The sequence below is a fragment of the Natator depressus genome, chromosome 6 (assembly GCF_965152275.1).
Source record: "Natator depressus isolate rNatDep1 chromosome 6, rNatDep2.hap1, whole genome shotgun sequence".
Classification (NCBI taxonomy): domain Eukaryota; kingdom Metazoa; phylum Chordata; order Testudines; family Cheloniidae; genus Natator; species Natator depressus.
In genome coordinates, this window is record NC_134239.1 from 51,384,021 (window position 1) to 51,407,467 (window position 23,447).

General features: G+C 40.7%; 1 protein-coding gene across 1 annotated transcript in view; it reads left to right on the top strand.

The window, feature by feature from the left end:
• The window catches only part of CD44 (CD44 molecule (IN blood group)), a 102,833-nt gene that overhangs the window by 12,836 nt on the left and 66,550 nt on the right, over positions 1 to 23,447 (top strand). Inside the window, exon 3 of the mRNA XM_074955274.1 lies at positions 23,077 to 23,242. Coding sequence (XP_074811375.1) covers positions 23,077 to 23,242 — 166 coding nt within the window. The remainder of the gene's footprint in view (positions 1 to 23,076; positions 23,243 to 23,447) is intronic.

Sequence of the window (23,447 nt, forward strand, 5' to 3'; positions counted from 1 at the left end):
GTACTGTAAATACATATACTACAGTTGAGCAAACCATTGCATCTCACAGCAACCTTCCCTCACTGTGCAAGCAATTAGTAAACTTGGAAACTGGAATCCATCTTTCTGTCTACTTATACATTATTACAGTGCCTGTTAATATAGAATATAAGCAAGAGTGGCTTTCCCAGCTGCTGCTAAGTGGGCACACACTTGCTTCAAACATATAGAATGGCCACACACAATCCAAGATCCAAGACACTGTTCTGTTGATATGGGGATGCTTTGGGCTCAACAAGGGATAAGTTAATATTTACTTCATACAACAATATTTGCTGATATTGCCAAATAGATGTCATCTAACCATATCTCCCAAGGTAAATGGGCCGGAGAGCTCTAGCAGTGTGCTAATAACAGAGCTGATGGTGAAGTAACACACCCTCAGTGTATCCTATTACACCCAGAAAATGTAAACTGTACACTACACTACATCGTGCATGATATGTACTTAGCCTTACCTGTCTTGATCCTCCCTGGAACCATGCATCTGAAGGAAAAACTCAGATGCCTGTACTTTCTCAATGGACACAGTATGATATCTCCTCAGAAATGGCTGGAGTATAGGATGCAATTTTGCTGATATGATCCAATCTGAAGTCAGCATTTGGATATTTCCTCTTTTTTCTAGCACTATAAATGGTTCTGTGTAACTGTTACATCATTTTAGCTAGAAGGGAAACTCTGACACAATAGCAGGGTTGGGACCAGGCTGTAGGTGAATAAAGTACCAAGGAGCTTGGAATTTCATCATTTAAGTATATACATATCATTATGTAACACAACACAGATGAGTCTAGACAATGAGAAGCAAATGAATTAAACTGTTGAAGGATGGCACATCATAATACCTCTCTCTCTCTCTCTCTCTCTCTCTCTCTCTAATGGCTTTCCATCAGTAGAACTCAAAATACTTCACAAAGCAGATCAGTATCATGATCCCTGTTTTACAGGTGGGGACACAGAGAGGGGAAGTGACTTGCCCAAGTTCACCCAGCAGGCAAGTGTCAGAGCCAGGAATAGAACCCAGGTCTCCTGAATCCCAGTCTAGTGCTTTATCCACTTGACCTATTTCTTTTGCCTGTTTTCACAGAGGACAACAGTTATGAATTCATATAGCAGCTGTTTCAGAAATATGAGAAGGCTGTGAGGAAACTTCCTCCTAATACTCTCAAAGTCAACAATAGTGCATAGGGCCAGGGATGTTTTCTGGAATGTGGTGTCTTAAAAAAATTCAAACTAGGAAGGAATCCAGGAAAAAGATCTTTATTAAATAGATCTTTATAACCTTTTTCGTTGGCTTGATTATGCAACCCTTGCTGATTTCAGTGGGACTACTCGGGTGAGTAAGTGTCCACCAATGTAAGTAATTTTTTTTTCAAAAGCAAGGGAAGTGCAAGCCGACATTCAGAAGCAACTCTACAATAGCAAGCTACTGGTTTTGACCAGCACTTTAAGTGTTAGCAATATCAGCCAGCTAAGTTATTAACAGACTTTATCACTTACACTGTGGGAGTTCAGATTAAACTAAGTTTATCAGCATTACAGCACACTATCATCTACCCACTGACTCACACAGGAAGTTCAGGTTGAACTTCTGCAAGATGACTCATTAACCCCTGAAACACACTGTTTTTTCCCAAGAGAAAGGAATATACTCAAGACAAAGAACCCCCTACAAACAACAATAACCATGGTAACACATGACTATGCCAAGGTGAGACAAGGTGGGGTGCGTGAAGTAATATGTCTTTTATTGGACCAACTTCTGTGGGCGAAAGAGACAAGCTTTCAAGCTTACACAAAGTTCTTCCTTCGCTCTTTAACTTACTGGTTTGGTGCATGAAGTTGATGAATGCCCATTTAGTATCTTCCACCCTTGCAGAATAGAGTTAGTCACCTTGATTAGGATTTTTTTCAGGCATCTTCACTAATAAGCAATTGTCTGAGACAGACTTTCAACATGTGTCATTTCCTGGTGGATAGGCAAATCTTTCCCATCTACAGTTACTGATCTTGGATCCTCTAGATTGATTGTTGTACTCTGAATCAGCTGTTTCTGTAGGTCCGACAAGATGTCTCTGGTTTCTGTGAAGAACTTGCCCTTGCTTTGCAAGAACCTGACAGGATCTTGTCACTTCCCTTTTAAAACTCTTTCACTGACTTCTTCTCCCCTTCAGCATCAACATGAAACTTCTTGTCCTCACCTTTGAAGCTCTTTATAACTGTGCTTGACTGCGTCTCTGCTCAGTTCCTCCTTCCCCCCAAAATCTCTTGAGTCCGTCTAAACTTCTCGCCTAACAACTCCCTTCTTCGACTTACTTTTAACTTCATGCTTTTTTCCTATTTCATCCTCCTTTACTTCTGGTGGACGTGGGTGGATGTGGCCCATTCCCAACAGTTGACAAGAAGGGGTGAATATCAACAGAGGGAAAATTACTTTTTGTAGTGCTAACGAGGCCAATTCAGTCATGGTGGATGTGGTACATGCCCAACCGTGGCCCATTCTCAACAGATACTCAGAGACTTGTCAACTGTTGGGAATGGCTAACATCCACCCTAACTGAATTAGCCTCGTTAGCACTGACCCCCCCATTGGTAAGGCAACTCCCATCTTTTCATGTGCTGTATATCTATACCTGCTTACTATATTTTCCACTCCATGCATCTGATGAAGTAAGTTATAGCCCATGAAAGCTTATGCTCAAATAAATTTGTTAGTCTTTAACGTGCCACAAGGACTCCTCGTTGTTTTTAGATGAAATTGGTTGATCCTAGCACTTCCAAGGGACAACAGTGGTTCTCCGTTTGCCGATTCCTATATTTGAAGCAAATAGTACATACTCTTGCAATAGTTTCAGTGTTTGTTTCCATTTGTACATGGCCAAAACAAAATTTCTGTGCTCTCCCGGATATTTTAATCCCAATGTCCTTCATGGACAAGCATTTCTCAACATTTAAGCAGAATATTGTCATCCTAGATAATTCTTCAGAATATGAAGAGTCAGGGAGGGTAGCACTTTGTTTCTACAGCAATTCCTGATTACTTTGATCCATGTTTAAAACATGGATTGCAGCAGTCTTAGTTCTCTTTTTCACTTAGTTCACTTCCACATTAGCTGAGAATCTTGACTTAATTTCCCCTTCAGTTGTCAAGAAGTCAATTTAACTTAAAATATTGGAAAAACTAATAAAGTTTAAAAAATGAAAAAAAAACCCTGAAAAAAACAACAACCCAGCATTGTATAATTATGCCTGCATATTGTAGATGGGCAGAGGGTGAGATGGGGCTCTGTACTACTACAGCAAACCTGTACTGGTGTAGGGTCCCACAAGAATTTTTCCATTGACCTCAGTGAACTCTGGATGAGGCCTTTAATCATCAAATTGAGCTAATACACATTATGTGAGTTTGTTTACTCCGCAATGCCTTTTTCTGTGACTTTCTATGCTTTTAGGTCCATCAACACCAGCTGAATTCAAATCAAGTCTTTTAAGCTGCTGAAAACCAAGTTTGTCTTTAAGCACTTCTATAGTTAGTTTATGCTCCATCAGCAGCCAACACTGACAACTGTATTTCACATGTTTCAATTTTAAGTGGTATGCGGTGTGCTTCCAGTTGTCCTAAAGAAATATCATTGTTTCCTTCCCCAAATTGGAAATGTTCACATGACTCAGCACCTCAAATATCTTGGCTTGCTGTGGTGAGAAGCAGCTTGACTTTCAGCCCAGGCTTCGTTTTTGTGACTGCAATGGCTTGTAGGTACATCTGGAAATCAATCTTAGCTTTTCCCCAGATTCCTTTAAGACCGTCTGTGAGCTTGCGCTCTGAGGGGACTTCTGACCTTTTCCATGATCTGCACCTTGGGAAAATGCTGTCTTCCCTCCAGTATCCCGTTTGCTTATTTTCTCTTCTATGTCCAGCATTCCTGATCTCTGCAAAGTTGCCATTCCTGGTAACATGTGTTGTTAACAACAACCAGACTGCTAAATTGTTAGCAGAATTTATTTCCCAAAATCAAAGGACTCAAAGTAAGCAGAGCTTCTCAGCATTATGCTCCACAGACAGCTAACTGCCTGCTGCTGATAGGCAGGTCCCTTTAGTTCCAGATCAGAACTGAGCTGATGCAAGCTGAATCCTGCACCCCATAGCCACATAACACTCATGAGAGTCCCTACAACAACAACACAGTGTGCACAGCCCAGTATTCACAAGTCGCCTTTAATAACAAACCAGCAAGTATGAGAAAACCTACAATAACAAATCAGGGTGCGTATACCATTGTTCACAAGCAGCCAGCGTATGCCGCCCAGAGCTCAGTCACAAGGCAGTATCCTCACAATAACAAACCAGTTTGTGCAGCCCAGCAGTCTTGAGTATCTGTGGAGTAATAAACAAGCTTGCAAAGATCTGTGGCCATGAGCAACCTTACAGTAACAAATCTGTGCATGCATGGAAAGAAGGCTAAATGTTTTGGTAAGAAGAAACGTAGTGGTTTTACATTTCAAGCTTTGAAGGAGCAAAAGTAACAGTGAGGCGGAAAATGTCTTTTAAAGACTTGCTGATAACTTGCTTGTGTCTCATTTTAAGACATGGTAGCCAGATGATATTTTTTTCCCTTCCTCAGGTTTTGCTAACATTCATTTCTGGGAAGCCAGGGTTTAAACCATTAAAGGTTGTAGTGCTGAGGTGCCTGGCCAGTAATTTATTGGACTTGTAGCTTCTCAAGTACACAAATAGAGCCATGCTTATTCCTCCTGTGTATCCTGTACGAGACAGGAATGCAAATGTTGCCATACCTATATCAATGGCACATTCAACCTAGTATTTTGCCTCTGACACCTCTGAATCTCCTGACCACTACATATATTCAGCAGGCCAGTTGTACAATATTATACAACAGAGAAGAATAATTTTTTTCTGGTCCTAGTAGGTGACCAGCATAAACCCTAATGGCATAGATAGTTTAGTATACAATTTAATATTTTTGAATGATAAATGATTATTTGATTCTCAAGTGAATTTTTTCCCTCATATTAAAAAAAATAAGGGTGAAAATTCACAAGAACTCCAGACCCCAATGCACTTCAACTTCAGGAATGTTTGGATCGGAATCTAGACTGTATCTCTCACACCCAACAAATACAATGTTGAATCTAATTATTAAACTTGGCAGTTCAATCCAGCTCCCAGTGAAATCATTTGGTGACTTCTATGAGAGCTGTAGCAGGTCCTAAGTCAGGGCTTCCAGTTGTGAACTTGGGAGCTCCGACTGATCCTTTGGCAACTAAATTAGATCACTGGGCACCTAAGTGCTCAGATGAGCACACAGATGAAGAACCAGATTCTTAATTTCAGTGGATAATTCTGTAGCAGATTGCAAGAAAATAGTACAAAATGGGTTTTGATTTCATGTCTTTATTTTCCAGACACTTGAATATAGGAGAGAGAGAGAATTAGTCTGTCCATGGTGGACAAACTGTGTTTGGAATGAAAAATTTTAAAATAGATCTATTGTTTTGGGGGATTATCTCTCTTCCTGCCATTACTTGTTGGTAGGAGGTCGGAATGGGTTGCTTGTCTTTTGGCATGTCTTCCTTTGTTGGGCGTAGTCTAAGCAGTCTTGCTCTACTTAGTATCAGAGGTGCCAACTTCCTGAGTTCCCGGGGGGTGCTTGACCTTCGCTCAGCCCCAGGCCCCACCCCCACTCCACCCCTTCCCCCAGACCCCCACCTCCACCTCTTCCTGCCCCTGCTCCACCTCATCTCTTCCCACCCCTGCTATGCCCCACTTCTTCCCGCCCCGTTGCACCCCCTCCCGTCCTCTTCCTGCCCATGCTGGCCCACTCCTCCCTCTCCCCGCCCCAGTGCCTCCTGCACGCTGCTGAACAGCTGATCATCAGCAGGCAGAAGGCGCTGGTGGGGAGGAGGGTTGATCGGTGGGGCTGCTGGTGGATGCTGAGAACCCACTAATTTGTTTCCATGCCATGGAGTTGGCGCCTATGCTTAGTATAGTTGTTACCTTAATGTTGTGTGAGTCTATGTTAATTTGCTGGTTTTCAGAATGTTTAAAAAGCTTCTTGTGGTTTCCTTTTTCTGTTGTTATTTGTGGTAAAATGGCTCTACCGTTAAAGTCAACAGACGCTTTTGTATTCAACTTTTTTTCTTTTTTTTTTACTGTTGAGCATTGCCTGGTTTTTCTTAATAAACTTTCCACTTAAGCCAGTTTAAAACAGGGAGAATGGTTATGAGAGTTTCATGTAATACTGGGAGAAAAAATGTAGTAACTAACGTATTTTATTGATTCTAGTTTGGAAATTATCCGTTAACAGATCATGATTATTTTAAATTTATTGTGTCAAATTAGTGGAAATAATTCTTAGTCTCATCAACTGGAAGCACACTGCAAGTATTTGGAATTCATAATCTGTGCCATTTTAATTGGACATGTGGATCACATATCTCACATGGCATGATTCTCTTATCCTACTGAATGAGCATAACTCTTTGGTTTCTCATGTGATCAACTTATGATTTGCATGGAAAGTGGGGAGAACACAATAAAAGAGGATTTGTTTTAAAGTTCAAACAAACACTGACATGTTTTGCATCCCCCTGCCATTCCCTCCCAGTTATTCACCCCACTCTAGTTTCATGTAAATATCTTCACCAGGACTGCATGTAATTAACACCAACAAATGTGACCTCCCTTATTCTACCTTTGGGATTACAATTATGTTTCTTTCCTCACGCCGTTGAGTTTTTCTAGTGTCAACATTCGTGATTATGTTTTGCTCACCTCAAGGTGGCGTATGGCATGGTTGTCTAATTCCAGAACAATGATTTCTCTGCCTGAGCTTTTTGGTTTTCTGTTGAAGTATTTGGCCCTGCTGCACAGCTGTACCACATTCTGGTGCAGGCTGAAGACTGTCATTCTGCTTTTGGGTGAAGCAATTGAAAATAAGATAATATTTAATGTAGAGAGTAAGGAAGTTAAACATGAGTTATGACAGTGTACAGACTATCTCCGGATGTTTACCACAACAACTGTTGCCAAGCAGATAAACGATGGTTGGAAGTTCCATTTGCAGCTTTTTTTGCTGCAGCAGCTGCTGAGGAGTGAAATAAATGGCTTGTTCTGACTTGTACTTTCACAGCGAGTCTAGCCTGCTCGGTTCAACGCTATTCAATTTATTCCTATTTTTAATAAAACTAATTTACTCATCATGAAAGTTGCCAAACTAAGAGGTTGAAGCTTTCTGTCTACCTGCAGAACAGGTGCACAACAATGGCTTTGGAAGCTGGTGGGCAGATTCCCTGACGAGGGCAGACCATATAGTCACATGCTCAAGTCTCACTCCACATTCCCTTCCTTGAGGTGGGCTTATTGAAAAACAGAATAGACAAAAGGCTCAAAATAATGCAAAACAATGAGAAATACTTTTTTGCTTTCTTTCAGCTGGACAAATCCTTCCCCTACTACATAGACCTTCCTCGCTAACACCCCATCTAGGACCATTCCTGCTCCTGCCTTCCCCTGCTACTATTTAAAAGATAGCTCTATTTATAGCAGGTGCTGCTTGCAACATTCAGTCGCATGGCCAATATCACATGCTCCCTGAATTCAGTCCCCTCAGTTTTAAAGGGTCAGGCCAGGGTGCAGAGATAAGAACATGAGAATGGCCATACTGCAGTGGGTTCCCAAACTAGGGGCGCCGCTTGTTCAGGGAAAGCTCCTGGTGGGCTGGGCCGGTTTGTTTACCTGCTGTGTCCTCAGGTTGAGCCGATTGCAGCTTCCAGTGGCTACGGTTCGCCATTCTTGGCCAATGGGGGCTGCGGGAAGCAGCATAGGCCGAGGGACAAGTGGCAGATGAAATTCACTGTTGAGAAGTGCAAAGTAATGCACATTAGAAAAATTGTCCCAAGAAATTTGGGAACCACTGCCATACTGAGTCACACCAGTGGTCCATCTAGCACAGTATCCTGTCTTCTGACAGTGGCCAGTGCCAGATCCTTCAGGTGGAATGAACAGAACAGGGCAATTATTTAATGATCCATCCACTGTCATTCAGTCCCAGCTTTTGGCATTTGCAGGTTTAGGACACCTGGAGAGTAGGGTAGAGTCCCTGACCATCTTGGTTAATAGCCACTGATGGACCTATCCTCCATGAACGTATCTAATTCTTTTTTGAGCCCTGTTATAGTTTGGCCTTCACAACATCCCCTGGCAATGAGTTCCACAGGCTGACTGTACATTGTATGAAGAAGTACTTCCTTATGTTTGTTTTAAGCCTGCTGCCTTTAATTAAATTGGGTGACCACTGGTTCTTGTGTTATGTGAAGGGGTAAATAACACTTCCCTATTCACTTGCTCCACAACATTCATGATTTTATAGATCTCGATCGTATCTCCTCTTAGCCGTCTCTTTTCTAAGATGAACTTTGCCAGTCTTTTTAATCTCTCCTCATATGGAAGCTCTTGCATGCTCCAGTCATTTTTGTTGCCCTTCTCTGTACCTTTTCCAATTCTAATATATTGTTTTTGAGATGGGACTACCAGAATTGCATGCAATATTCAAGGTGTGGGCATATACCATGGATTTATATAGTGGCATTATTATACTTTCTGTCTTACTATCTAGCACTTTCCCAATGGCTCCTAACATTCTGTTAGCTTTTTTTGACTGCCGGTGCACACTGAGCATATGTTATCAGAAAACTATCCCCTCTGACTCCAAGATCTGCTTCTTGACCCTATTGTTTTGTAAGTATAGTTGGGATTATTTTTTCTAATGTGCATTACTTTGCACTTCTCAACAGTGAATTTCATCTGCCATTTTGTTCCCTAGTTCCCCATTTTGAGAGAACCCTTAGTAACTCTTTGCAGTCAGCTTTGGACTTCACTATCTTGAATAATTTAGTATAATCTGCGAACTTTGCCATCTCACTTACCCCTTCCAGATCACTTTTGATTATGTTGAACAACATAGGTCCCAGTACAAATCTTTGGGGAACCCCCTATTTACTTCTTTCTAGTGTGAAAATTGACAATTTATTCCTACCCTTTGTTTCCTATTTTTGAACCAGTTTCTGATCCATGAGAGAACCTTCCCTCTTGTTCCATGACTGCCTATTTTCTTAAGAGCCTTAGGTGTGGTACCCTATCAAAGGCTTTCTGAAAGTCCAGGTAGATTATATCAACTGGATCATGCTTGTCCACATGGTTGTTGACTCCTTCAGAGAATTCTAATAGATTGGTGAGGCATAATTTCCCTTTGCAAAAGCCATGTTCACTTTTCCCCAACATATCGTGTTTGTCTATGTCTCTGATAAGTCTGTCCTTTACTACAATTTCACTAATTTGCCTGGTACCGAAGGCTTACTGGTCTGTAAGTAGCAGGATCGTTCTGGAGCTTTTTAAAAAAATCAACATTACTTTAGCTGTCCTTCAGTCATCTGGTACAGAGGCTGATTTAAGTGATAGGTTGCATACCACAGTTAGTAGTTCTGCAATTTCATATATGAGTTCCTTCAGAACTCTTGAGTGAATATCATCTGGTCCTGGTGAGTTATTTACTGTTTAATTTATCAATTTATTCCAAAACCTCCTGTATTGACACCTCAGTTCCTCAGATCTGTCACCTCAGAAGAATGGCTCAGGTGTGGGACTCTCCCTCACGTCTTCAAATACAAGAATTAATTTGGTTTCTTTGCAGTGGCTTTGTTTTCCTTGAGTGCTCCTTTAGCACGTTGATTGTCCAGTACTGTGAACCCGCTGATGGTTTGGCAAGCTTTTGATAAATAATTTGCTGTTAGTTTTTGCATCTTTTACTACTTGCTCTTCATATTCTTTTTTGGTCTGCCTAATTATACTTTTACACTTGAGTTGACCAGAGTTTATGCTCCTTTCTATTTTCCTCACTAGGATTTGACTTGCAATTTTTAAAGGAGGCCTTTTTTGTCTCTAACTGCCTTTTTTACGCTTCTGTTTAGCCATGCTGGCATTTTTTGGTCCTTTTACTGATTTTTTTTTATTTGGTGTATACATATAGTTTGAGGCTCTATTATGGTATTTTAAAATAGTTTCCATGCAGCTTACAAGCATTTCACTCTTGTGACTGTTTCCTTTTAATTTCCATTTAACTAGCTTCTTCATTTTTGTGTAGTTAAATGGTATTGTGTTGGGTTTCTTTGGTATTCCCCTCCCCTGCTACAAGGATGTTAAATTTAATTACATTATAGTCCCTGTTATCGAGTGGTTCAGCTGTATTCACCTCTTGGACCAGACCCCATGCTCCACTTACAGTCGCATGCATGCATGTGCTCCAGGGTCAGTACCCTGGTACAGGCAGGGCTGCATGGGAAATGGTTTTCCTGTCCCTGGAGAATTTTTGAGATATTTAAACATTTTCCCATCACAAATGGGACAAAAAGTTGAAATCTAAAAAATTTCACAAAACAATTATCTGATAACAATTTCAGCTCAGGTCAATTACAATGTTTTTGTTTTGCTGTTTGACCTTTATTTTTAAACCTTTTGTTAGTATACATTAACAAAAATTTCTAATTGAAAAGTAGTTTCGAGCTGAAAAACTTAACTGTTTACTTCTGAAATGTCAGAACAGGATGTTTTTTCAATTTTGGAACTTTTTTTCCAAAATGTTTTGAATCGACCCTTTCCCACAATTTCAGTTTTGACAAATCAGCATTTTCTGCTGAAAAATCCGTGACCAGGTCTAATATAGACTTCCTTAAACTCATCACACTAGTGGACCCAACTCTGTCCTGGTGAGACCATCTTCAGGATAGAAAGGTAGATCATTTTACAGGCTTATTAAGCCTGGACGCTTCTGGCAAGACTGTTGTGGTGTTTTTTTCTAGTAGGTTCTAAACTGAAACCTACCAACTCATTACGCTGAATCACTGTTTCTAGACCCGTGCAGAGGATAAGGGACCTACATTTCATAGAATCATAGAATCATAGAATATCAGGGTTGGAAGGGACCCCAGAAGGTCATCTAGTCCAACCCCCTGCTCGAAGCAGGACCAATTCCCAGTTAAATCATCCCAGCCAGGGCTTTGTCAAGCCTGACCTTAAAAACCTCTAAGGAAGGAGATTCTACCACCTCCCTAGGTAACGCATTCCAGTGTTTCACCACCCTCTTAGTGAAAAAGTTTTTCCTAATATCCAATCTAAACCTCCCCCATTGCAACTTGAGACCATTACTCCTCGTTCTGTCATCTGCTACCATTGAGAACAGTCTAGAGCCATCCTCTTTGGAACCCCCTTTCAGGTAGTTGAAAGCAGCTATCAAATCCCCCCTCATTCTTCTCTTCTGCAGACTAAACAATCCCAGCTCCCTCAGCCTCTCTTCATAAGTCATGTGCTCTAGACCCCTAATCATTTTTGTTGCCCTTCGCTGGACTCTCTCCAATTTATCCACATCCTTCTTGTAGTGTGGGGCCCAAAACTGGACACAGTACTCCAGATGAGGCCTCACCAGTGTCGAATAGAGGGGAACGATCACGTCCCTCGATCTGCTCGCTATGCCCCTACTTATACATCCCAAAATGCCATTGGCCTTCTTGGCAACAAGGGCACACTGTTGACTCATATCCAGCTTCTCGTCCACTGTCACCCCTAGGTCCTTTTCCGCAGAACTGCTGCCTAGCCATTCGGTCCCTAGTCTGTAGCGGTGCATTGGATTCTTCCATCCTAAGTGCAGGACCCTGCACTTATCCTTATTGAACCTCATCAGATTTCTTTTGGCCCAATCCTCCAATTTGTCTAGGTCCTTCTGTATCCTATCCCTCCCCTCCAGCGTATCTACCACTCCTCCCAGTTTAGTATCATCTGCAAATTTGCTGAGAGTGCAATCCACACCATCCTCCAGATCATTTATGAAGATATTGAACAAAACCGGCCCCAGGACCGACCCCTGGGGCACTCCACTTGACACCGGCTGCCAACTAGACATGGAGCCATTGATCACTACCCGTTGAGCCCGACAATCTAGCCAGCTTTCTACCCACCTTATAGTGCATTCATCCAGCCCATACTTCCTTAACTTGCTGACAAGAATACTGTGGGAGACCGTGTCAAAAGCTTTGCTAAAGTCAAGAAACAATACATCCACTGCTTTCCCTTCATCCACAGAACCAGTAATCTCATCATAAAAGGCGATTAGATTAGTCAGGCATGACCTTCCCTTGGTGAATCCATGCTGACTGTTCCTGATCACTTTCCTCTCATGTAAGTGCTTCAGGATTGATTCTTTGAGGACCTGCTCCATGATTTTTCCAGGGACTGAGGTGAGGCTGACTGGCCTGTAGTTCCCAGGATCCTCCTTCTTCCCTTTTTTAAAGATTGGCACTACATTAGCCTTTTTCCAGTCATCCAGTCATTTGTTATCCGCTAAAGGAGATCTCCTTAAGTCTAAGCGGTAGAATTCAGTGATTTTGGAACTAAAGGGACAGAGTTCTAGAGTTGGCTCCTGAGGTTTATACGTATGATTTACGTAGTAGCTATGCAAGTTGTCATCAACATGCCTAACAACACTCAGTCCTTAATACTGACTTGGTTTGGATTTGAACCAATCATTCAGAACAAAAATATCAAATTTATATAATCCCTCAGCCATCTAAGGAAGCTACTCTGTTATGTGTCTATCTGAAAGTGGAAAATTCACAGGCTTATTTTTTATTGTTATTTTTAAAGCTTAGAAGTTTTTCATTTTCTTTTGAATGTGGGTTGCATGCTTTTCAAAGATTTCCGTGCCTCATCTCATCTTGGCTGTACATCTAGCACGGAACAACATACTGAAACCCAGTAAATCTGGTACCTCTTAGAAGTCCAACAAATGGAGAGCATCTCATGAGTAAAATATGGCTGAATTGGCACCTACTGTACAAAATCTTTGCAGGGAGCTCTTGGACTGCTTAACAGTACTTTAGTAGGGCCACTCCCTAAGGAAAAAGCTAAACTCTGCTGAGCTCCCTTTAGAGCTTGAAAATCATATAACTTCTGCTTCTTTGAAAGAATCTTTTATGTTGCTCTATGATATCAGACTGGTATTTCTCTCTGTCTCCCATTCTCTATTGTCTGACCTTCTGCCCAGCTTTTTCCTATTTATTATTTTTCCATAATATTTTTATTTTAGTATTTTGACTTTACCTAGGTAGCTCCCATGCTTTTGCTCTACAGGCAAGTGTGAAGACATGGTCCCTGCCCTAATGAGTTGCAATTTAAGTGTAATCTTGCTGTCTTCTTGGGTTAGTATATCACTGCTAGTGTTGTTAAAAGATGGTCTTTCTGATCACACAAAGGACAGAACTTCTTGTGTTTTGGTGCACATATTTCACCACTTTAAAGTGCTGATTTAGCAAAGCACTTATGCACCTAATGAACTTTAAACAGACAAGTAATCCTTTTTCATCCCTCTTCAGCAATGCATTTTAGTGGGTGCTTAAAATTTATTAGGATTTATGCAAGTGGTTTAACCATGTGCTTTAAGTGCTTTGATCAGGTCCTAACTCAGCCCCATGGTCTTAGGTAAATTTGACACTCTTGTACTATTTTGGTGATACCAGTACTGTACTATGCCAGTCATTAACTGAGTCACAAATATTTGTGAAAGGTGTATTTCGTCATAATAACAACACTGCACTGATATAATCCCTTTATTAACATTAAGCCTTACAACATTCCTTGGAATTATGGTAACATTATTATCCCGATTTTTGGATGAGAAAACTGGGAGGGAAGTTAAATGCCTTATCAAACACAAGGTAAGTTAATGGCAGAGGTATGGGAATAGAACACAGGTCTCCTACCTCCAAGTCATCTTCACTGTCTTCTAGGTACATTTTGTTTTTGGAAATAATATGTAAATATTATTATTACTTTTCATGGGGTTTTTAAGTGAGTGTAATGCTGGTGAAAGTTGACAGATGTACGGTCCTGGAGTTGAAGATCTCAGTTTCTCTTCAAATATCACAGTGATGGGAGCAATATAAAGATCTAAACAGAACAGAATAGCTACAGACTAGGTGCAGCATAGATAACAACAGTGAAGCTTCCCACATATTACCCTACTAGTGTGCCTGTGTTGTCTTCTGGAAGGCATCTCTTGGAGTAAGTTGGTGCTTCAATATTGAATCAGCCTTGTAGTGAGTAATGAGAAGGGTGTCACTTGTGGTGAAGCTGAATTCTTACGTGGACACCAGTCCATCAGTCACTAGATGTAGAATGCCAACTCACTTCATATAGGCCCCTCTGAGTCCTACAATGAACTGAACCAGTGACCTAGAGATTAAAGCCTCCTAAGGCCTACCCCAAGGCACCTTTAATTAGTTGAACTGAAGTCAGGTACTGAATCTATGAAGGGTTTCTCTGTAAAAAAAGTTATTTGAATTTGTTCCCTTTTAATTCCGCTCTGCCACATTGTAGCTGGGCAATTGGGATACTGGGAAACACTGGGTTTTTTTCTGTTGCTGTCCTGAATGACAGTTTAATTACTGATCATAGATATGAATGCCAAACTGTTCACGCATACAAAGCAGATTATATTTGTTACCTTTTTAGTGGCTGATAAAGGAAATCTGCTTCTTTGACATGTCCTTGTTAAATTATTGTGGGTTCTGCAGAATTTGACTTTTTAATGTTGATCAGAATTTATTCATCCTAGTAAATTATTTCATTCATCCCACTATAGACTGTAGTGTTCCCACTTTCTTTGGCCACAAAGCCTCAAAGAGTGTCAATGTTGCTGTGGTTTAAAAACATGGACTCTTGTCTACTACTAACTACTTAGACTAATGACTCATTTTGCATAACCTGACAGTTATCAGATATTTTTCAGGCACTACTGACCTGGGCTTTATTCTAGCCTCTGACATAGAGGTGGAAGCCTCTGTATTCTATTACCAGTTGGCTGAGCCATACATTCCTCTAGTGCATATGTTTTGATAATATAATTTAAAGAAATACTGTGTTACTCAGGAAATAATAAGGTAAAAGGTAGTGAAATGTCATGATGTGACCTTGCCTTAACTCCACATCTCAGTCTTTCTGATCTTAGTGTATTAATAATCACTGACTGATGGAGCTGTTCATTCAGATTCTGCAGGAAGACAAAACTAGCTGACTTTAGAATATCTTAGTGTTTGTGTTCTAATAATTCTTTGATTTTTTTCCTTAAACATCTAATGCATCCAAATAACATGAGATCCCGACTTCCAATGGCATTTCCACCAGGTAGGTGTGAAATAACCATTTTAATTTGGTTCCATAACTGGTTCCCTGGTGTAGTCTGACATTGTATATACCCTTGAAAAATATAAACACAAATTAGAGATGGGCTTGAACTGGGAGCTCCGCTCTGAATCCTGAAAACTCTGGGGAAGTTTGAATCTTGTCTGGCCCCATTTCTATAATTGGCTGGAGAGAAACCCTGGTTACAAAAAAATTGACATTTGAGGAAGTCTGAATATGGATCCAACACCCCATTTTGCACTTTAAGTCCTCCACTAGTGCAAATAAACACAAATACTTGAAATACAAATGCGAAAGCTGACCCCGTGCATCTTCCTTCTAGTATATGAGAACAAAACAAAATGATGTAGGGTACTATGACAGAAATGAAAACAATTATTCTCGTAAGAATTTTGTTTTTTTTTTAAATAAAGAGATGATATTTGAACACGTGCAGAGCTGCATGCAATGAAAGAACACAATCAACACAAGGCCTGTTTAATAACCAAGGACAACATTTGTAGCCATAAAACCTGAATCCTCTTGAAGTGTGTAGAAAGAAAATCATTCGTGCCATCAAAACCCTTGCTTCATGTCTTCTCACAGTCTTCATTCATCACATCCTGGTTACCTGTCAATCATCTTGAACCACAAACCCAAAAAAGAAAATCCCCAAGAGAACAGTGAGCTGAGCACTTCCTGATTCTCCATGGCAATAAACATTGTGGTTTTACTGAGCAGACTTCCTGAAGACCTTGAGTGTCTAAACACCATTTCACTTCAAGGTTTTCTGTGAAATGAGGCAAAGTTCCTGCAAATGGGTTGCTGCTCCTAGTTGCTTCCATGTGTCTGCAATTATCAGCACGATATTTTACAGTATTAAACAATATCCCAACTGACTATTACACTGGTAGGAAGTGCATCTTGAACAGTAAAAGCAGAGAAAAAATAAAACTTCTACAGGGTTATCAATAGGCCTTATGGAAAAGAGACTACATCAGCTCACTTGCATGAGGAAGTGATACTCACTGTCAGTAAGGGTTGCGAAAACAGGCTCAAATGTAAGATTGAACTTGGTTTGGTGGTTGACTGCGGCTAAAAAGCCTGTGGTACCAATGACTTGGAGGTATATCAAACCATGAAAAGGCAGAGCTCCTAAGCCTAGCTCAGCCCATTAGATCACTGTGGTGGGCACTGGATAACAGTGTGTGCTTATGGCTTTGGCTAAAGAGGTTCAGCTCTCACTATGGGCAATTGGTTCCAGAGATAAGCAAGCAAGGCAGCTGCTAAGTGAAAGGAACAAGGCTGGATCAGATACAAGTCTTCTTGACAAGGTGTGCTGACATATGGAGTGACAGGAGTGGTTTAGATTGGGATAGGGGGTAAGATTAGGAGAGGAGGGCTGATCAGGGAAGAATTTGCAGCTGCTTTCTCAATGCCTGTGGATGACAAGCAGAAGACAAAGGCTCCCAGGAAAGGCAGGGAGAAGTGTATCTGAGGGGTAGCCGTGTTAATCTGGATCTGTAAAAGAGAGTCCTGTGGCTTAACAAAAGTATTGGAGCATGAGCTTTCGTGGGTGAATACCCACTTCCAAGAGTGTGTGTGTGTGTGTGTGTTAATGTTTTCCATGCTCATTAAATCAGAAACATCCTTGGGGCATTCCATGTCTTCAAGTTGAGTCACCAAAGTCTCGTGGTCTGGGTAAGATTAATGATGATGACAATTAAGGCATGTTGTGTAATTTTTGCCTCTTTTAAGAATGATTATTAAACAATATCGTCTTTCAGCTATAGCACATCACATGGGTGTCACGGAAGAACGTGGTCATGCCAGCTCTGAAGGGCAGAGTGGAAGGAAATATTTTGGTTTTGATTCTGATCCTAATGTAAGTGGGTTTAGAATCAGACCCTTTGAGACTTCAGGCAAGTTGAAAGTGTTAAAAGTAGTTTGATGCACAGCATGAGTTACATGTTGGTTGGGTGGAAGTGGGCTAGAACTGAGGGCAAAATTCTCTCTTGGCGCAACACTGGTAAAGTCAATAGAGTTTTACTAACAAAGAATTTGACCCCAAAACTCTGGATCTGAACAGCCCTGAACTTTGGAGAAGGTGGAATCTCTAGATTTGGGTCTGGACTTGGCAGTCCAGGCTCTTCTTTAGTTCACAAGTAGACTGGAATCTTTCTCACCATTAGGGAAAGATAAGGCCACTGTGTTGGTTTAGTTTAGAGCCTACATTTTATTTTCAATAGGATTTTACATAGGCTAGTACGAATAGAAGCATTTTTATTAAATCAATTATTCGCTACATAAAGGGCTGCATTATCTAGAGATTAGGGTTTAGGATTGTAGAACAGGACCTGCTGAGCTCTATTTCTGATCCAGCCACTGACTTTCTGTGTAGCTTTGGGCAACCTTTGGTGTCTCCATTTTCCCATTTGTAAAATGGGGATAATAATATTGACTTCACAAAGGTGTTAAGATAAATTAATGCTTGTACAACACTGCAAATGTAAAGCATTATGTGAGTGCTAAATATTGTTTGTTTCATGCATAGTGTCTCCTGGGGAGATATGTCTGCAATGCTAAGTAAAGTTGGTCTTCCCAGCTGCTGTAACAGCATATAGAAGAGATATAGCAAAAGTAATACGGATTCCATTATGGGAAAGTTCTTTAGAAGTTAATAGGGATGAAAACAGTCCTGCAAATACACAGATGAGTAACTTTAGGCATGTGAATAGTCCCGCTAAGTTGAACTGGGTAGTTGTTTGCAGGATCAGGGTCAAAGGGTTTCCAACTGGAATGAAATGAGTAGAGTGTTTAGCAAAATGAGGTTCCAAACATAACGGGGGCTTCTGGGTGCTACTATAATGTAAATAATAATGATCTGAAACAATAAATTAGCCCAAATTTGCTCACATCTGGGCCAAGGTTCACACCAAAGAGCTGTGACTTTACCCAACATTTCCGTGAAGCTAAGCTGAGTTTCAGGTTTGTAGCACAACCCAAAACCAGGCAAGTTTTATGTGATTTCTGATTTCTTAGTGCAAGTTTCCTATAGCCCCAGAAATGAATCCAAAATTAATAACTAGTTCCAAAATCTCCAGGTTTGTTGTTCTTAATCTCCCTAATAGTTCTGTAGGATATAATAGCCCAATTTATTAATGAATCTTAGAGTTGATGGAATATGTATCATTCACAGATTTAGCTAGCTCATTTGTGGAGGAAACAACTATAATTCGGCAGCTTGTGTGACAACTCCCCAAATGCTTTATCAAGTTTTGAATCCGGAACCCTCAGATCCAAAGCTCCATTAGCTGAGTGCGATCGTAGGCTGTTGCCCTCTATGTGGGCCAGTTACTAAAGGGAGATGTAACACACACTTTGTGTTACGCCTACATCCTAAGAGCTCAAGGGGTAGAGTGGCAAGCAATGCGATTTCCCCTGATCACGCTGAAAGAGGCATTTTTTGTCTGAGTGGAGTGAATGGCTATGGCCACATCTCTAGTTTTCAGCTAGCCTCAGGAATCAGCGCTGCAGAGCACCTGGGGAGGCTTTATGCCTGTTTCTGCACTCTGTAGGAGTAATGCCTCTGACTGCCACTTCTAAGGCAGCCCCCCAGCTTCTCCCCTCCCAGCACAATTCAGGTGCCTTGAGCCATTCTGGGAAAATGTCCTTGCTTCTTCTCCCAGTCTGCATCATATACAAGCACTCATTCTTGCCATCAAAGGCCCACACATCATGGCTACCATTAAAGCTGGTTACAAAAACTTACATGGAATCATTTTCTGTCAGAGAATGCAGTCTGTCAAAGTTGAAACAATGCAAAATCATGTCTATTTTGTCATTATTTCATTTATGAGAAAAACTGATCAAAATGTTCCGACAGTGTCGAAATCTCTTGTTTTGATGTTTTCAGTAAAAAAATTTTGAATTTTTGTTTTCAAACAACTTTTGGTTTTGAATGTTTACAACTTTGAATCACATATAATATAAAAATGAAAAAGGGAGAATTGAAATGAAATACTGAGATTGAACTGAAATGCACTTTTTTCAGAATTTTCTGTTAGGGGGAATTGGAACCAAGACAGGTATCAGAATCTCAAAATCCTTCAACAAATGGAATTGCAGTTCTCCACACAGCTCTAGCTGCCATTTTGCTCTGATCTCATCTCCTTTCAAGTCCTTCTGCTCTAGCCAAGCTGAATAGCAAACCACCATCTTTGTTTCCTTCTCCCACTCTGATCGTTGTGCCTCCTTCTGGGTGGGCCCCTGAAATCAGCTTTTTCCTGGCTAGTCTGCCATTCCTCCAGTCACCCCTTCCTGCTTCAGGTCTAACTGAAGAAACCACAATGCCTTCTTGTTAAAAAACACATCCTCCCTTTCTCCACCCCCTCCTATCTCCAGGATTTGGTCCTAAATTTATACATGAGATGAAACATGTACTACCTGGTGCAATGTTTGCTACCATAAATTAGTCCCACTGCCTTGGTAGTAAGTGTCTGCAGGATTGAGCCCATAGATTCTAAACTCTTTAGGTCAGGGACATTGTCAGTGTCCCGTACCTTTATGGTGCAGTTACTCTTGTATAAATAATAAAAAATCCTTTTACATACATACATACAGTCTGAGTCTGATTTACTGTTCCATTTGCTTATTTGTTTCCAACTTCCATATGGGAAGAAATATTCCATGTGGTTTACAACAGTGGTGATTATGCAGTACCCTTTGATTACTATCATTTATTTTGATGTGTGTGTTTATAGAATAACATCGGCTGTCTAGCTCATGGCAAAAGACAGGAGTTAAAGGAGAGTGATTGCCAATATATCCAGAAGAGGTGTCTATACAAATGTTTAGGGCTTGCATTCTGGAGCTCATAGGGGAGAGATTATTATGTGGTACCTTTTAGTTTTGTAGGCACCAGAGAGAAACAACATTGCAATGTGTGCAGGAGATTGGATCTGTTTTCTCCCTATGCATGTTGGAACTCCCACTAATGTTCATATGAATCATGCCCTGCACTTCACTGGGAAGAATAAACTGAGTTTTTGCATGATCTGGGATTGTCATTTTAGTCTGGGGCTGCAGTCAAGTTTCCTCTTGAAGGAAGGGTGGGGTCGGAGCTGAGTTAATTATTTTTTGCTTTGAAGTATATCGAGTCTTTCCCCACCTTCCAGAGCTGTTATTTTTTTTCCACACTGTCAAAAAAGCAGTTCATTGTGTATGTTTGCTTTCTTCTTCCCCTCGCTCCTTTTGTTGTTGTCTGTGGGTATTCTGCGGATCATACAGTCTTTTCCGCACTTTACCATCCATACCTCGAAGCCTCTAACTTGCCAAGCCGAAGAGGAATGGAGAGGTGTTCTCTCTGGAGCCTGTCTAGTTTTACGCCTTTCGCCATCTGATGCAGTCTCTACAGCACAATTTGAGGCACTCTCCTCCCTTAGGAGCTGAACGTGCTACTTGTTCAGTGTTCCCAGGCCAGAGGAATGATCAAGGCTTTTAGAAACGGATACCTAAAGTTAGGGTCCTAAATCCATATTTAGGGACCTAAATCAGTGTCCTCATTTTCAAAAGTCCTACAGTACCTCTGAAGCCAGTGGGAAGTCAATAGTAGGGGAGACTGAGTGCCCACAGGAGAGATTTATGTTTGTTTGAATTTTTGTATTTGTGTTGTTTATTGTGCCATTAGGCTTTCAGACATTTAGATCAAATTCAGAGGTGAATCTAAGGGTTTGCCTACATGAGAAAGTTAGCGTGTAGCACGCTAAATTATGAATTTTAAGTGCACTAGCTACTCCACACTAAGTCCCCGTGTGGACACTCTCGCTGTGCATTAAAGGGATGTCTATACTTGGAGCTAGGGTTGTGATTCCCAGATCATGTAGACACACTCACTCTAGCTCCAACTGAGACAGTGCGCTAAAAATAGTAGCGTAGTCACAGTGGCATGGGCAATGACAAGTGGCGGTGCTGGGTAGCCGCCCTGAATAGAAACCCGCCTGGACCACCTGGATACGTATTCAGGGCAGCTAGCCTATGCCAACGCTACCCCTGCTTGAGACACTGTAACCACACTACTATTTTTAGCATGTTAACTCGATGTGAGCTAGTGCGGATATGTATACATGCTCTGGGAATCATACCCCAGCTCCAAGTGTAGACATAACCTAGGAGTGCTTTTGAGCTTAACACATTGCCAAAGTTTATTAACTAAACTGCACAACGGTACTCTTAGTGAGCAGTGAGAGGGTCCACATGGGGAGCTAGTAAGGAGTCGCTAGGCTTACACTGGCTATTGCAGCCTTTTTCCTGTCTAGACAAGCCCTAAGTGACCCTCCCTTCAGACTAGGTTGATATAAGTTAAGTGCTGAGAATCTGGAAGAAGACTTACATTGCACCAGAACTCACTCCTGACTTTGGCCCATTTGAGTTGTCACATAACAGTGGCACCTAGATTTTTCAATAATACATAATTGTTGTTGATAAAATTACTTAGTTCTAGTGAAATATAGTGCTTTTCATGGGCAAAGCAGTTTATGATATTATTAAATTTTTAACATCCAGCATTCTTTACAATATTAGTTACATTGTTGTGTTGTATGCTGACATTGATATAGTGGTTCACAGTAGAAAACCACAGAGATGTTGACCATATCTCTGAAACCAATGTCCATAATAAGAAAAGGAGTACTTGTGGCACCTTAGAGACTAACCAATTTATTTGAGCATAAGCTTTCGTGAGCTACAGCTCACTTCATCGGATGTGCTTCCAAATGAAAGCGAGTTAGGTGTATTCCAACCATTCCTAGCTGGCTGTATGGTTCCTTAGAGCTTGCCTGCGAGGGTATATTTAGCAACTCAGCACTTTTATAGTTAGAAATACTGTTGCACACTGCTTACTTGCTGTCTACATCAGCTGTGGCATATGATATCAAACTAGTCTAACTAGTCTGCCCTGACCTAATAGATGCCAAAAGGAACCTATTCCTTGTGCTGATGCTAAAATAGTTTCAGATGTTATTTCTGCTTTGATGTATGTTTTCATGAAAAAATGTTAAACCCTGAAACAAACAGAATGAGGTCATTTAATACAGGGACTGTATATTTCAGAAATGGTTAGATTATAACCATTTTCACCTTTTCTTGTTTATTCCCTTTATGAATGAAGTACTTAGATGGACCTGGATGGTTGGACACTATTTCCTTAGATATAGGACTATGGCTGCAAAGACTCAGTGTACTTTCTATATACTTTATACCAGTGTCAGTGGAGCACCACTTATTTATGTGAATCTGGCACACATTGTGTAAAAACTAGGGAAATCCGCAAGACTGCAGTTTTGAATGTGGTACATATTTATTAACAGGTTAGTTGCTAACTACAGCAGTTTGGAAAATTTCATTGACAAATGTTTACAGTGAAACCAAAACTTTTCCAGACAGATGTGTTTCTAAAATATCTTGGCAATCTGTCCCATTAGATCTTCTGCACCAAACTGTTGTTGTTGTTGATGATGGGTTTTTTTTGCATGTTCCCAAAAGCGCTAGGCACTTCACAGAAACACTGTGCTACTGTTCTTGGACATTAATGTGATGTCTGAGCAAAAAGGATCTGAGTGTAGTTTGGAAAACTAGATTTATTGTGAAAGCCTTCTCCCCTAATGAACTGGCGGATGTTGATGGTTCTCTGTAACTTCATTGTACTTGGAAATGAAATCTTGCTAGTGTTTCAGTGAAACAGCATGTATTATCATTGTAATAATTTCTGGGTTTTTTTCAATCAACAGAATTTAATATAAGTTGCAGATATGCAGGGGTTTTCCATGTTGAGAAAAATCGTCGCTACAATCTCACACGAAGTGAGGCAGTTGAACTCTGCAGAGCTCTCAATAGTACCCTGCCAACAATGGAACAGATGAAGAAAGCTCATGAATTAGGATTTGAAACTTGCAGGTAAGGAAATTCTAAAGGAGATAATATATAGTGAATATGTATAGCTATCTGTCTGTCCCTCTGTGACGATGTGGTGTGCCAACTGCAATTACTTTTGAATAGCTATTAATTAGATGGTCTATGAGTAGAAAAGGGTAACTGAATTGTAGTTGTAAATGAAGTATCATAATCAAGCAGGTGTATTTTTAGTGGGATCCTGCAGAGA